This window comes from Corylus avellana, chromosome 5, assembly GCF_965113065.1.
Source record: "Corylus avellana chromosome 5, dhCorAvel1.hap1.2, whole genome shotgun sequence".
NCBI classification, from domain to species: domain Eukaryota; kingdom Viridiplantae; phylum Streptophyta; class Magnoliopsida; order Fagales; family Betulaceae; genus Corylus; species Corylus avellana.
In genome coordinates this window covers 4,500,379-4,515,138 of record NC_142494.1, presented here as the reverse complement: position 1 = coordinate 4,515,138, position 14,760 = coordinate 4,500,379, and the positions used below count along the sequence as shown (strand labels likewise).

Here is a 14,760-nt window from a genome sequence, read left to right as displayed (position 1 = left end):
TCTTATCGAACTGGTTTTATGAGATGAGTTAGGTCCACGAATTTCTTCATGGTATCAGAGCCTACCACAAAATGAATGTATACTGGCCTGCATATAAGGGGGGTGTTCAAAAATCATCCCGCATTGCTTGTGAACAAGATCTTGAGCATGGTCATAAGGAGTGGAGTCAGTGAACAATCCTCTCTTATTGAACTGATTTTATAAGATGAGTTATGCTTACGAATTTCTTTACTAATTTCCTCATGTGTCCATAGGCACCACACACGTTGGGTGGGAATAATTGTAGGTGGGAGACTTCCATTTTTGTAATTTTGGAATTTACTTGCATCGTTAGAACCCTCGGGCTCACCTTAAATGGGCCTGTCTTTGCTCCACTCACCCTGCCTTGGGTGATTCAGGGTGAACAGTCCAAATATCCCATGGTATACAGCCGATGGATCTTTTCTTTGACACTTACAGCCCATGGATCTCTTTTACCAGCTTTGTAGCCCAATGGTTTATAAGGGCAACCTACTACAAGTCTACAAGCCTTAAAAAAAAAAAAAAAAAAAAAAAAAATTAAAAAAATTAAAAAAATTAAAAAAAAAAAAAAAACTGGAATTCAATTACAACGCTTGAAGTGTATATATATATATATATATATATAGTTTAAAAATATTGGTTCCCATATTTTAATCCTTTTAATTTAACATTTTTTTATTAAAAAGCCCAAAATGGGCCTTTTTTTTAAAAAAAAAAAAAAAAATTGAAATTTCAAAAACTAAACTAAAAAGTTCGGTGAGAGAAAAAGGGGCCGAAATTGGGGCATTTAAAAAAAAAAAAATTGTGAAATTAAAAGGAGCTAAAATATGGGTAAGCATTAGGCAAATCTTTAAACTTTGAGGTTATGATTGCAAAAGAGCTTATATTTATAGGAATATAAGTGAAGTTGCCCCTAAAACAAAACAAGATAGAAGGAAAAATATCTTATTAAGGATATTGCTTATGATACTATATAGTTTTTACTATAATTTATTATAAATTAATGTAGCAAATTATAATCAAATTTAATTGTTTAGTAGCTAACATAATAAATGTTAGGTACATTTGTACAAGGAAAGGAAAAAATAGAGAGTAGTTCGAACTATTGACTTTCACTTTATATAGGGTGGTCTGTAACCGATTGAACTACTCCTTTCTAAACGAATGCTAATACTTTAGCAATACTATCATGGTCAAATGTGTTACTTGCTCGGAAAACTATATGGAAGTGCCCTCAATATCCTCGGTGACAATACAAGTACCAACTCAGAGACACATTAATCAACTTAAAAGACACATTAATCATAGGATATCTTATGGGTCATTCTTTTTTTTCCTTGTAATCAAAGGATTATCTTCAAAATGTATACTTTGAGACATTGGGAATTGGGCTGGTAGAAGAGTGACGTCTAAGAAAATGAAAACAGGATCCTCTCTAGTCAATTTTAGATTGGAGATTATCCAGTTAATAGTTAAGATATTTTTAGAGAGATCCTGAGGCCATAAATGGGACATATGTCCCATTAATAATATATTTACTTTTTACATTACATAAATAATTTTTTATTATTATTCAAATAAAAAAATTAATAAAAAACAAAAAATTTTCATAAAACATTCCACTTTCTTTCGCATCAATCGATTTTGCTATAGTTTCATTCCCAATAAACTGCAACTCCAATGCCAACAGCTCCAAATAATACAGAAGTGTGGGTTCACAATCGGCACAATTATTGCAAGGTGCTAACGGTAGTCTACTCACCGTTAAGGCCCATCTCCAATCATTCCCTTCGACTACATCTAATTACTGTCATCAGCCACCAACTCCAGCAAGTTTTTGACGTTGTCGCCGTCTGTCATCTATATATATATATATATATATATATATATAACTTAAACTTTTAAATTTGATGAAGATTTGATTAAGTTATACCATCCTAAATAAAGAAATTTGATTAAATTTGAATAAATTCAAATCATCTGTAAGCTCTATAAATAGAGCATTTTGTACAAAATCATATCATCAAGTGAATAGGAGCAAAATATAGCCCTTAATGCTTTAATTTAACTTATATAGGTAGGTTATAGACCGAACTACATAAAATTTATTGTCTCTATTTTTTTTTTAAATTTCATAGTCTTATAATTTTTTTCGCAAACTTATAGTACATTGAAGTTAGAGGTGGACGTAGAGACATGGCCACTCCGGTTTTTGAATACAAAAAAAGGTTTTTCAAAATATCATTAAAGAGTTTATGTAAGAGTTCCTTAGATTCCTTTGACTCTCAAGTGATTTATTCTTTTCAACAAGCATAGTATTTTCAGATTTCAATAAGTCAATTAAGGCATGTCATTCAAAAAATTTAGTAATCAAAGACTAATTTTTATGCTTAACATCATTAAGCTTTTTAAGGGAAATTTTATGATAATTAGTAAATTTAACAAATTCCTTTAAGAGCTCACTACAAAAATTAATTTTGTTTTTGACTATGGGTTTTTGACGCGTCGTTTTTGACGTTTATCGACCGTTAAAAGGGTAGGTGTCAAAAAACTAGGGTTTTTGACGTGTCTACAGTGACACGTCAAAAATTTTTTGACGTGTCGAAAATGGCACGTCAAAAAAATGTTTTTGACGTGTGAAAATACCACGTCAAAAATGTTTTTGACGTGTCAAAATGGCATGTCAAAAATGTTTTGACGTGTCAAAATGACACTTCAAAAACGTTTTTGACGTGCCATTTTGACACGTCAAAACAGTTTTTGACGTGTCAAAATTGACACGTCAAAAACATTTTTGACGTGTCAAAATTGACACGTCAAAACATTTTTGACGTGCCATTTTGACACGTCAAAAATTTGTACATGTGATTTTGACATGCCATATGAGGTTTGCGGGTCTTATAAAATAAATGTATCAAGTATGTTTTATATATTTTTACAAAAAAAATATAGCTAGCTATCATATTAATATTACTAGACTGATCAATTTATGCATGCATGATATATATATATATATATACCAAGTAATTTATACTAATATGATAAACTATAATTTTCCTATCCAATCAAAATTAATTTTTTATGCCAATTAACATTAAGTGTTGTTTATTACATATTTTTTTATATTAAAATTAAAATTAAAATTAATTTTGATATATATATATATATATATAATTAAAATTAATATATGTTTTGACGTGTCATGCTTGACACGTCAAAACATTTTGACGTGCCATGCATGACACGTCAAAAGTTTTTGACATGCCACACATGGCACGTCAAAAACTTACAATAAATATATATAAAATTTATCTTATTTAAATTTTATTTAACCTAGGTGTATAATATTTTTGACGTGTCAATTACACACGTCAAAAACTTTTGACGTGTCAAATTGACACGTCAAAAGTTTTTGACGTGTCAAATTGACACGTCAAAATAAGACACGTCAAAAATATTTTTTTTGACGTGTCTACTTAGACACGTCAAAAGTTTTTGACGTGGCAAACATAAGTTACTGTTTGCCACGTCAAAAAACATACATTTTTTTGTAGTGGCTTGTTATAGGTCATCTAAAAGTCAGCCTCATCATCAGAATCTATGGCAAGGGACTAGAACTATTCATAACAAAAAGAGTCTAGGATCTCATTCAAAAAGTTAATACAAACAGAGTGAATTTGCTCTGATACCAATTGAAAATATAAAATAGGCCCCAATAACAAAGATATGCCAACCATGCCAACCTTTGAGGACCATATTGACAATGATTGGGTATCCGCTTCGGGGCGATCACCCTTATTCATTCTTATTCTTTCTCGAATAAAAAGTTCTCAAAGCAGGCACTTGAGGGCTTACAAAAATACCACGACCTTTGGCAATGCCCTTCAATTATTTTTCGACTTTGCAATGATTTGAGTACTTGCGGTATCTCTTTTTACAAATTTCATAGTGTCTTTTGTGTTAAATGAATTTCAAGGTCTATATCATCATTGGAACCATAACTTCACACTTATCTATTTAGTTGTTTACTTGATACACAAGGAGAGTTCAAGAGAGGTGAAACTACAAATTTAATTAATTGCTACATGCGTAAAACTGGTGTTTCTCATGATGTTGCTGGCAAACACATGAATAACATGATTGATAGAACTTGGAAAAAGATGAATGAAGAGCGAGTAGTTGATTCTCTATTTGGAGAAGGTTTAGTGTTAACAACAATCAACCTTTCTCACATGGCTACCAATATGGAGATAGGATTGGAGCCCCAGGCATTAGAGCAAAAAATCAAGTCCCGTCATTGATAATAGAGCTGTTTCACTATAGATCGATGCGAGGTTAGAAAACAAATAATTGTCTCTTAGTCTTTTTTTTTTTTTTTTTTTTTTTCTTAAATGTTATTAATTGATAACATTATTAGTATTTAAGTTTTAAGAGTTTGTTATTTTGTAATTCAATAATTGGCTTAGTACAAAGTCAGTTAAATTAGAATTAGGGTTATTTTCAATTCAACCATTTGCACAATTCAAAAATATTTGAGAAACAATGGAACTATGAATGTTGAACTACATTACGCTAATAATGCTGAAGTTTAATTTTAAATTTTTATTTTTCATGATCAGTAAAGTATTGGAAATAGAACTTGTTTACCAATCGATAGATATTATCAACTCTGTTGTAAATTTAGACCAAATTCATATTGGACCATTTTTTCCCAGGCCATATGGGACCACACTTGTGTACTTAATATTTTAGACCCCTTTTTAAGGGTCCAACGGCCAAACTAAAATATTTTGGCCCAAAGATGTGAAACATATTTATATAGAACCATTCAAAACCTGGGAGAGGCCATGGCCCCTGACAGTCCTCCTAAGTCCATCTTTGGTTCTATTCCATTCATCCTATATTGAGTGGTTGAAGCTGGAGGAAAAAATTGACGACATTCTTTATTTGGAGTTGGCTAGCTAGGATTGTATTTGAGAATGCATCAGGAACTCCAGTTAGAGTTGGGAACATGTATACTCTGTTCTCATAAGCAATTAGTTGTTATTGACATTCAATGCGTTTGGTTTGCATCACACATATCTCACAATCTGTTTTAAGCCTTTTTACTCTATTGTTGGATAATTTGGCATACCAACTAAGATGGGGATTTGTTTGTGTTGATAATTGAGACACCTTGCTACTATTTCTTTTTGATGGTCATTAATCTTTTGGTTTTTTTTGGGATATTCCTCTAGAATCAAGCTTCCTTCTGGCGCCAAAAAGATTGTTCCAAGTAATTGCCGAGCTATGGTTGGTCAGGTTGCTGGTGGAGGAAGGACCGAGAAGCCCATGTGGAAGGCAGGAAATGCCTATCACAAATTCAGGGTGAAGAGGAACTGCTGGCCCAAGGTTCGTGGTGTTGCCATGAATCCTGTGGAGCATCCTCATGGTGGTGGTAACCATCAGCATATTGGGCATGCAAGTACCGTTTGCCGAGATGCTCCTCCCGGACAGAAGGTTGGTCTTATTGCAGCGAGAAAAACTGGTCGGCTCCGTGGACAAGCTGCTGCCACAGCTTCCAGAGCTGACAAGAGTGCTTAGAGTGTCACTTTTCAAAACATTTAGAACATCTTATGTTAGTGATGGTTACTTTGAAGTTTATGTTTCCCGCTTTGAGAGTTACATTTTATGTTGCTGGAATATTAGGTCCATCATTTTTGATTAAGGGTTTATTTCAAATTGATTGCTTTTGTTAGTTTGTGAAGTTTGATGGGTGTTTTTATGGAGAAGATCACACTACATGTCTGTAAGTTTGGTTGTGTGGTTCACTTTCTAGTGGACTTGTCAATGCGTATGTCGAGATCGGGGATAATACAGGTTGAGTGATTCAGATTCTTATGAGCTTTGGTCCTTAATTTTGACAATGGGATAATTTCTGTATGGGTGTAGCCAAAACTAGTGCCATTGGTTGACCCTTTCTTTAGCCAAGAGGACAACAATTTGGGTCGTATATTTGACAAAGAAGTAGTCGAATTATTGGTTTCTCCACGTTGTTTGCTTCTCAAAGATGGCCTTAGATTTCGATTGATCCCTTCAAATTTTTTAAAATATGAGATTTTTATATTTTAAAAAGGACACAAATTTTCTTCAAATTGATTTGAAAGAATTTTTTTTTAACATATTCTAGTAAGTGACAGGACAAAACTCTCATCCAACCCATTTAAAATAGTGTCTATAAACATTTAAAAGGCACATTAAATTTAGTCTAAGTTAGTAAACTGCTATTAATGATGTTAATAATTTAATATGCATTTTACCAACTTCGATTTCGTTTTCCATCCTCGATTGTTGGTGTAAGTCTTTTCAAATTTTACCAACTTTCCTCGTTTGGCTTGGAAGTTGTAGAGCGAGTCACTATTAGGGTTCCTCGTGAACCTATATGCCGACAAGAATTCCCTAACAGTGAGGGAATTCTCTTCTCCTAGAGCTGTTGGCCAAAGAACCATGCAGCCGACGAAAGTCCTCCAAGCATTAGGGACAATTTGGTGAGGAGCCACGTTCAGACGACTTAGCAATTCCCGAGTGAGCCTCGGAAATGGGAGCCTAAGGCCAGCAGGAAACATCGCCTCATAGAAGCATACTTCATGCTCATCGGTGCTCACTATAGCACATTTTTGCTCATCATCAAACTGAAGTTTCACCGTCTTCGGTACATAGCAGTCCAGTCGGACTCGCCTCTCATCCTCTAATGTCAAGGTGGCCTTCCACATAGCAGGGTAAGAACCTCCTCCGCCGTCGGAGTCCAAACCTTCTCTGTCATCCATAAGGAACAAGAACTCGGGATATAGTAACCGAGGGATACAAGGGTAACGGCTGTGAATCAACAAGATGGGTAATAGACAGACGAAGGCGATCAACTGCTGGTTCGATGAATGACAACAACAGATCCAAATATTTGAGTATTGGACTATCGGGATGAACGAACTACTCACACGAAGGAAGACGAAGGGTTCGATTGGTCGAAACCCTAAAAAATGCTACTCTCAAAAGTAGTATTGAGGTAAGAAATTGGAGTAGAAGCAAGCCAGTGGGGGATTGAAAACTTGCAAAGCTTTAGCAAGCAACAATGGCGGATAAAGGTAGAAAATGAGAGAAAGAAAAACCCCTTTTTATCTTATATCTGAGAAGATGAAGGGGCATTGGCACTTGAAACCCTAGACAACGCCTCGGAAACACGCACAATGAGTGTCGAAGCAAATATGTCTTATCACCTACCAGATGATGACGGGTGGTAGCCGAAAGTACGACCATACCAATGCTGACATGTGAATGCGTACTTAACCATTCAAATCGACAAGCAAGCGAACGGACTGATCCTTGATCAGATCAATTGCCTCGGCAAAAATCAGAGGGGAAAATTTTGCCAAAATTTGAAGTCCAAAACTCAAAATTTCCGCCTCGGACATGCCACTTCAAAGAGTCAGATCTCAGAAGACGAATCCATTCTTGAAGAACACAAAATTTCCATAGTCATCCAAACCAAGAAATTGGGAGGTAACTGTTGGGTCATAGATCAGTTTCATGAGGCCCAACGGATCCTGGACCCGGTTTCCGCAAGTTCGTAGACCCGACAAGGCCTCAGACGGCTTAGCCCGATGAGGTCTCGGACGCCTAGTCTGAGACTCAACTTATGGGCCGAAATAGTCAATAACCGAAGGGCAGGTCGATTATTCTACAATAAAGTTATATCTATATTCTATTAAATCAGGTGATCTTATCCCACATTTGATAAGATCATCTAAAATATAGATCCACTATCAATATGAACTACCCCTATACAAATGGGATAGGCCATCATTCAAATTCAAAAGATCATCTATATTGATCAGGATGCATGATAGTTGTCAATGCCTAAGCTGTGCACGTCTGACCGAAGACTACTTGGACATCCTGATCTAACATCAAATGGAAGCCATATCACTTATCCCACGATCTTAAGCTACTAAGATCATGGAGCGGCTAACAAACCCTATCCCTCTCAAATAACTGCACAACAAATATTGAGGAATAAGGATCCGAAACGTGTGGGAAATCAAACTCCATTTCATGCCTATAAAATGCAAGTCACCCCTCAATGCTAAGGTAATCGCAACCTTTGCTTTCCAGTTTTCTTGTTGCTTATATCTTGTCTCTCAAATCACTGACTTAGGCATCAGAGTATTCCCGCCGGAGCACCACTAGGGACTCTAATCCTATTGTTTGTTCTTGTGTGAAGGCCCGATCGATGCATCCTCAGACACCACGACACCACCCGGAGAGTGTGCCACGTTCCTCCTCGGAAAATTGTGCATTAACAATATATATCAACATTATGGAACGTTTTCCACATGCTACGGATGGGCAAAAGAGAGACATCATTACATAATATCTTCGGCTGCAATATAATAGCCTCACAACACTAGACAACATTAATTATTTCTATAGTACGTGCCCCATTAGACTTGCAAAATAATACATGTACAGGCAACAATGTAAGACTCATAAAAATGCGGTCGTATTTTTGCCACATCAGTATATTACTTAAAAGATTAAGATTACAAAAAATAATTTTTTAAAAAAGGGAAAGCTTCATTTACTCTCTATAAACTTATGCGCTTTTTGCAAACACCACCCAATCTTCAAAGTCTCTCACTTTGGTGTATCGAACTTTCTTTTCATTCCAAATTTCCCTTACCATTAGATATTTGAGTCTATATGAAGCTTCTAGCTTGCATAAGAATACTCATCCCATGTGCTGTGATCGATGAATGCCGACAAATAGGTGAACTGTCAACCTACGCCTCCTCCATTGCTTATGAGGATCATTGACAAATTGAATGTCAAGTCTACAATATATGTTCAATCAAGAGATGGATCGTACATGAGAATCCTTAAGAGTACCTCTGCCAATGCGTTTCACGTTTTGCTGAGGAAACACACACATAAATCTAGTGACCCACAAGTCATTGAGCTTAATTATTATCAACCCACATTATTACTTGCCCCGAAGATCAATGACCGACAAGTAACTGAGGTCCTCTCTCTCTCTCTCTCTCTCTATATATATATATATATAGAGCTTCATGCCTTCCTATGAAAATCAGGCAAGTTAATTATAACATAAAGAGGAATGGCACTTGTCCACCTATTCTCCTTATCCCAGAATTTCTCCTTGCCACATAACATACCTAAATATCCCATGAAAACTAGTCCTCTTCTTCTTGACCACAACTATGGGCACTACTCCCGATGCTTTGCGAGTATACCAACTTCCCATCACAAGTTGAACGACAATCCGCCAATTACCAGCCATGTGTTAAAGCATGTAATGCTCTCAAGGGATCGAGCGCATGTCGAGTGCGCTCAATCGTACGATCGGTCGCAATACCAAAAGCTCAAGGTAAGAATCAAAGTAATCTGCGATCGATCACAGTATCAAAAGCTCAAGGTGGGAATCAGGTTAATCTGCAATTGATCGCAGGCCTGATGCGATCGAGCGCAGATACGCGTTCAAAACAATCTAACAGCTGCAGGAAAGCTAAAAGTCAATACGAAAAAATTCTCTATATTCCTCAACCTCCTATGACATCATGTAAAGCAGATTTGGGAGTATCAACTGGCTGTAATCAAATCAGTTGTAAAATGAAAGAAGCTCAAGAATTGAAAGACTTGGAGACCAAGCTAGCCAATGAGAAGATTTCCTTTTCCTTGTAGTAAATTGATTTGTTGCAGATTCTGATTTTAGGGTTAGCTGTGTCTTATGTCAAGTTGTATATATATTACACCAATGTAATTGTAAAAGTTATCGACTTTGAATATACCTTTTACAAAGTTTTTCACCAAGCTCCTGGAGTTACGATTTTTTGCAGTCCTTAAAGAATGATTATGTGGTAACCAACTTGCTTTATTTCCCCTCAATCCTCATCCACACTGATCTTTTGGTTTATTTATTTTTTAATTAAAGTCAAAATGCGTTTGTGCAACTAAACATGACAAGACACAAGTCACGTTTGACCAATAAGATGAAAAATTATTATCATTAACGTATGGTATACATATTTATCTCAAACTGTGATCATGCATGCAGGATGAAAAGTACAAAGATAGGGCAAAGAAGCTGGAGGAGGATGTGAGGAGTACGATTAATAATGAAAATGCCGACTTATTGGCAACTCTTGAACTGATTGATGATGTTCAACGGTTAGGTTTGGGATACCGTTTTGAGAGGGACATATATAACTAAGCCCTTGACAACTTTGCATCATCAAAAGCCTGTAATGAAAGAATAGGTGAAAACCTGCATGCTACTGACCTAAGCTTTAGGCTCCTCAGACAACAAGGCTATCAGGTCTCTCAAGGTACGTATATGATACACTCGCTAATTAAAGCTTCTTGATTTCATTTCCCATCTTCATCTCACCATCTTCTTATGTCATATTTTGTATGAAACACAGATGTATTTAACAGTTTCAGGGACGATAGCAGTGGGAATTTCAAGGAAAGCCTTACAAAGGATGTCAAAGGAATGTTGAGTCTCTATGAAGCTTCTTATCTTGCTTTTGAAGGAGAAAACCTCTTGGACGAGGCCACGGCATTCACAAGAATGCATCTCAAGGACCTCAAAGGAGATGTGAGCAAAAGTATGGCAGAACAAGTTAGTCATGCATTGGAGGTTCCATTGCACCATAGAATGCTAAGGCTAGAAGCTTGGTGGTATATTGAGGCATACAATAAGAGGGAAGATGCAAATTCTCTTCTACTTGAACTCGCAAAGTTGGATTTTAACATAGTGCAGTCGGTGTTTCAAAGTGATGTTCAAGATATGTCGAGGTAAGAAATGTTTGAAGTATTTATTCACGTGACTAAGGTGGGCTTTTGTTAAAAGGATGGGAAACTTAACCATCTTGAGCTTTATCGCTTTTGCAATCTTTTCGTCCAAATTTAAAAACTCTCCATTTTGAGAATTGAACTTTAAAAAATTTGTAATTTCACCTCTTCAGTTAAGATTGCAAAAGTGATCAAAGTTTAGGAGGGTTAACTAAAGTTTCTCCTAAAAGATATTACAAAATAAAAAAGAACATTAATGAAAACAACTTTCCCATGGGTCGGATGTAAGTAGAAACTTATTTGGTTCCATCTATGACTTTTAGGTGGTGGGAGGAAATGGGTCTGGCAAACAACTTGAGCTTCACCAGAGATAGACTGATGGAATGCTTCTTTTGGACAGTTGGAATAGCCTTTGAACCTCAATTAAGTAATCTTCGTAAAGGGTTAACGAAAGTGATTGCTCTTATAACCACCATTGATGATGTCTATGATGTTTATGGCACCTTGGGTGAACTGGAGCTACTTACAGATGCTGTTGAAAGGTTAATACTTAATAACTCTTCCCCTTCTCCACACGCCCACCCCCACACCAAAAAAAAAAAAAAAAAAAGAACAAAAAGAAAAATTTGCAATGTAATGGAATCCCTTTGTTATAACTTTTATGTTAAAAAATTAAGCAAATGATACTTTTAAGTTCTTGATTGTGTCTTTTAGATGGGATGTCAGTGCCGTGAAAAATCTTCCCCATTATATGAAGTTGTGCTTCTTAGCTCTCTACAATAGTACTGTTAATGAGATGGTATATGACACTCTTAAGGAGAAAGGAGAAAACACCCTTCCATACCTAACAAAAGCGGTATATGCATCCATTCTATAGTTTCCTTTTTTTTTTTTTTTTTTCACATGAATAGCATTTCCATTGAAATATTAAATCTAATACGTACTTTTGGGGCTTCTTCTTTTATTTTAGTGGGCTGATCTGTGCAAATCATTCCTACAAGAAGCAAAGTGGTGTTACAACAAAGATATGCATGCCAACCTTGGAGGAATATATTGACAATGGCTGGGTATCTGCTTCGGGGGCGGTCCTCCTTGTTCGTGCCTATTTTTTCTTGAATCAAAAGTTCACAAAGCAGGCACTTGAGGGCATAGAAAAATACCACGACCTTTTGCGTTGGCCTTCAATTGTTTTTCTACTTTGCAATGATTTGAGTACTTCGGCGGTATTGTTTTCATAGCATCCATTTTGTGTTAAATAAATTTTAAAGTCTATATCATCATTGGAACCACTACTTCACACTAACATATTTAGTTGTTTGTTTGTTTGATAGGAAGAGTTGAAGAGAGGCGAAACTGCGAATTCAATCCATTGCTACATGCGTGAAACGGGTGTTTCTCATGGAGTTGCTGGCAAACACATTAGTAACATGATCAACAGGACATGGAAAAAAGATGAATGAAGAGAGAGTACTTGACTCTCCATTTGGAGAACGTTTTGTAGTAACAGCAATCAACCTTGCTCGTATTGCTCTGTGCATGTACCAACATGGAGATGGACACGGAGCCCCAGACATAAAAGCAAACAATCGAGTCATTTCATTGATAATAGAGCCCGTTTCACTCATTGAGAGATAGACCCATGTATGTTTATCGAATAATGCTACATTTACAACTCTTACTTCTTTACACAATTTTCTTACACTTAAAGTACTAGCAGCAGCTTTTCAACTATTTTTCCTCAATATAGGGAATAAAACTACTTTTTGATTCCATATAAAAAAAATTCACAATAGATTCTTTTATTTTTCCTTATATGAATTAAATACTATTTCTTTTTATAGTTGCAACCAATAAAAGAGGAAAGAGGAGAAAGGAGAGAGAAGAGAGAATGATTGCTTTATAATTTAATAAAGCATTGGGTATCTACAGTGTTTTCCAATGTATTGGGAAACACTGTAGATATACCCTTTGGTGTAAGTTGTTTTTTTTTTTTTTTTTTTTTTTTTTAAAAAAAAAAAACTTAAACCAAAGGGTATAGATGCCCTATATCCTTTGGTGTAAGTTAAATATAGGGCTTTTGATGTGGGTGTATTTTTGTGATTTTTTTGAAATTTTTCTTAAACATAGGGAAGGAAATAACATATAGGATATCTATTGCTAGTGCTCTTATATGTGACTTTTAAAAACCACAATTAGATATGAGATGGATCTTTATTAGATTTTGATCTAATGTTAGTTTTAAAAACCACTTATGAACATAAAAAAATTATATATAAGAATGGAAATAAGTGTAACGTTCACTTTTGTTTATCAATTACAAACAGTTATGTGTGGCGGAGATGTGAGCAGAGACCGAAAAATTTGGCTCGAAATAATGTAGCTACTAAATGTACACTTTTTATGCCAAAAATGACTATAAAAGACTTGAAATGGTAAGTCATCCTAAAATTAGGATTCGTTTCTTGTCCAAGATATGTGCACATCTCAAAGTAACCTGAGACACCTTGGGCCATTTCCGTACACAATTCATAAATTCATTAAATGATAATAATTTTGTCTACTCCAAAGTACCTTTGGTCTACATAAACTCTGCTGTCCAATTCATTATTAATCCTTGTGAGAAATGCTATGTGTCAATAAGTTTTTTATATTTGGCCCATATTTCTTTAAAATCAATTATTAGATTTGTAAACTTATATAGATCCCACATAAGTTAATGGTGGACTCCACAAATCCAATAGTTGATTGTAAGGGAATATGAAAAACTTATTGACCTCTACATTTCTCTTATCCCTGCCCATGTAGGGATTCCACATCATGCTAGCTAGGTTAACATTAATTGTTGGGAATAAATTTTCTCATGCATCCACTCAATCACTACAGCTACATGAAAGATAATTCAGCTAATAGAAAAAAAAAAAAAAAAAAAAAGAGAATCCTCTCTTCATGAAAACATTATACTTAATAGTTTTTTTTTTTGATAAATAGATCGACTTCTTATTATAGAATCACTATGCTAGAGCAATTTGCTCAAGCAAAATAGTACCACGAATACAATCAGGAGGCTCACTCCAAGCATTATCTACTCACTGGTTCACAGCAAATCTAGACAAAAGATGTGCCGCTTGATTCCCTGCTCTCTTCTCGAAGCACATCTTCCATTGAGTAAATAGCTGAAGCTTCACCTTCATGTCATCCACTAGATGCCCCAGTCGACTCCAATCGGCCTCCTCACAGTTGACAGCATCAATGATACTCTTTGCATCCCCTTCTAGGTGAACGTGAGTAATTCCCAATGCATGACACGTCTCCATGGCCAGCAAAGCTGCCATGGATTCAACTGTTGCCGGTGATAAATTCCCCTTGCGAGATATGCATTTGGCCTCGGCCATACGCCCACGACAATCTCTAATCACCACACCACATCCCATACGTCCAGTCATACTGTCTAGGGAAGCATCTCAGTTTGCTTTCGCCCATCTCGGACTCGGAGCCACCTAGCGGTTCAAACCTCCAGATTCTTCCTCCGGCATAGAAGCGTTCCTGCAATCCTGTGCTTCCTTAGACTCCTCTAGTGCTAGTGATGCCAATTGTAGTAGTGTTGTGGGATGAGAAAACTTACCACCATGCAAGACATCATTACGCCGCATCTAGATTCGTCGAGCTAAGCCAACAAAGAGGGCCATCTCCTCTTGAGTGCATTTCCGAAACATGTCTTCCACCACTTCCAAGAAGCTTGGACCTGCATAATAGCTCTTTTGGAATTTTACTAGACCCATGCCCCATACATCAAGCGCCGCAGGGCACTGTCATAAGACATGAAATCCAGTTTCCAACATAAAGGCGCAAAGTGGACACACTAGATCCTCGATTATCTTTCTTTTAAGCAGA

The 14,760-nt window shown here is 36.0% G+C and overlaps 2 protein-coding genes, 1 non-coding gene and 1 pseudogene across 3 annotated transcripts; 2 read left to right on the top strand and 2 right to left on the bottom strand.

The window, feature by feature from the left end:
* Window positions 1–2,776: 2,776 nt before the first annotated feature.
* LOC148585244 (small nucleolar RNA SNORD90) lies at window positions 2,777–2,883 on the bottom strand. The gene has a single exon (XR_015912598.1). It is a non-coding gene; the product is annotated as a small nucleolar RNA SNORD90 (small nucleolar RNA).
* Window positions 2,884–4,106: 1,223 nt separating this feature from the next.
* On the top strand, window positions 4,107–5,604 carry LOC132181660 (large ribosomal subunit protein uL2-like). The gene is made up of 2 exons (XM_059594901.2): window positions 4,107–4,309; window positions 5,259–5,604. Exons 1-2 carry the CDS (start codon window positions 4,107–4,109, stop codon window positions 5,602–5,604), a joined length of 549 nt encoding a protein of 182 aa, XP_059450884.2.
* Window positions 5,605–9,172: 3,568 nt separating this feature from the next.
* Window positions 9,173–12,504, top strand: LOC132181659 (putative terpene synthase 12; annotated as a pseudogene).
* Window positions 12,505–13,955: 1,451 nt separating this feature from the next.
* On the bottom strand, window positions 13,956–14,312 carry LOC148585243 (uncharacterized). Its single transcript, XM_088516676.1, has one exon. It carries the CDS (start codon window positions 14,310–14,312, stop codon window positions 13,956–13,958), a length of 357 nt encoding a protein of 118 aa, XP_088372802.1.
* Window positions 14,313–14,760: the final 448 nt, after the last annotated feature.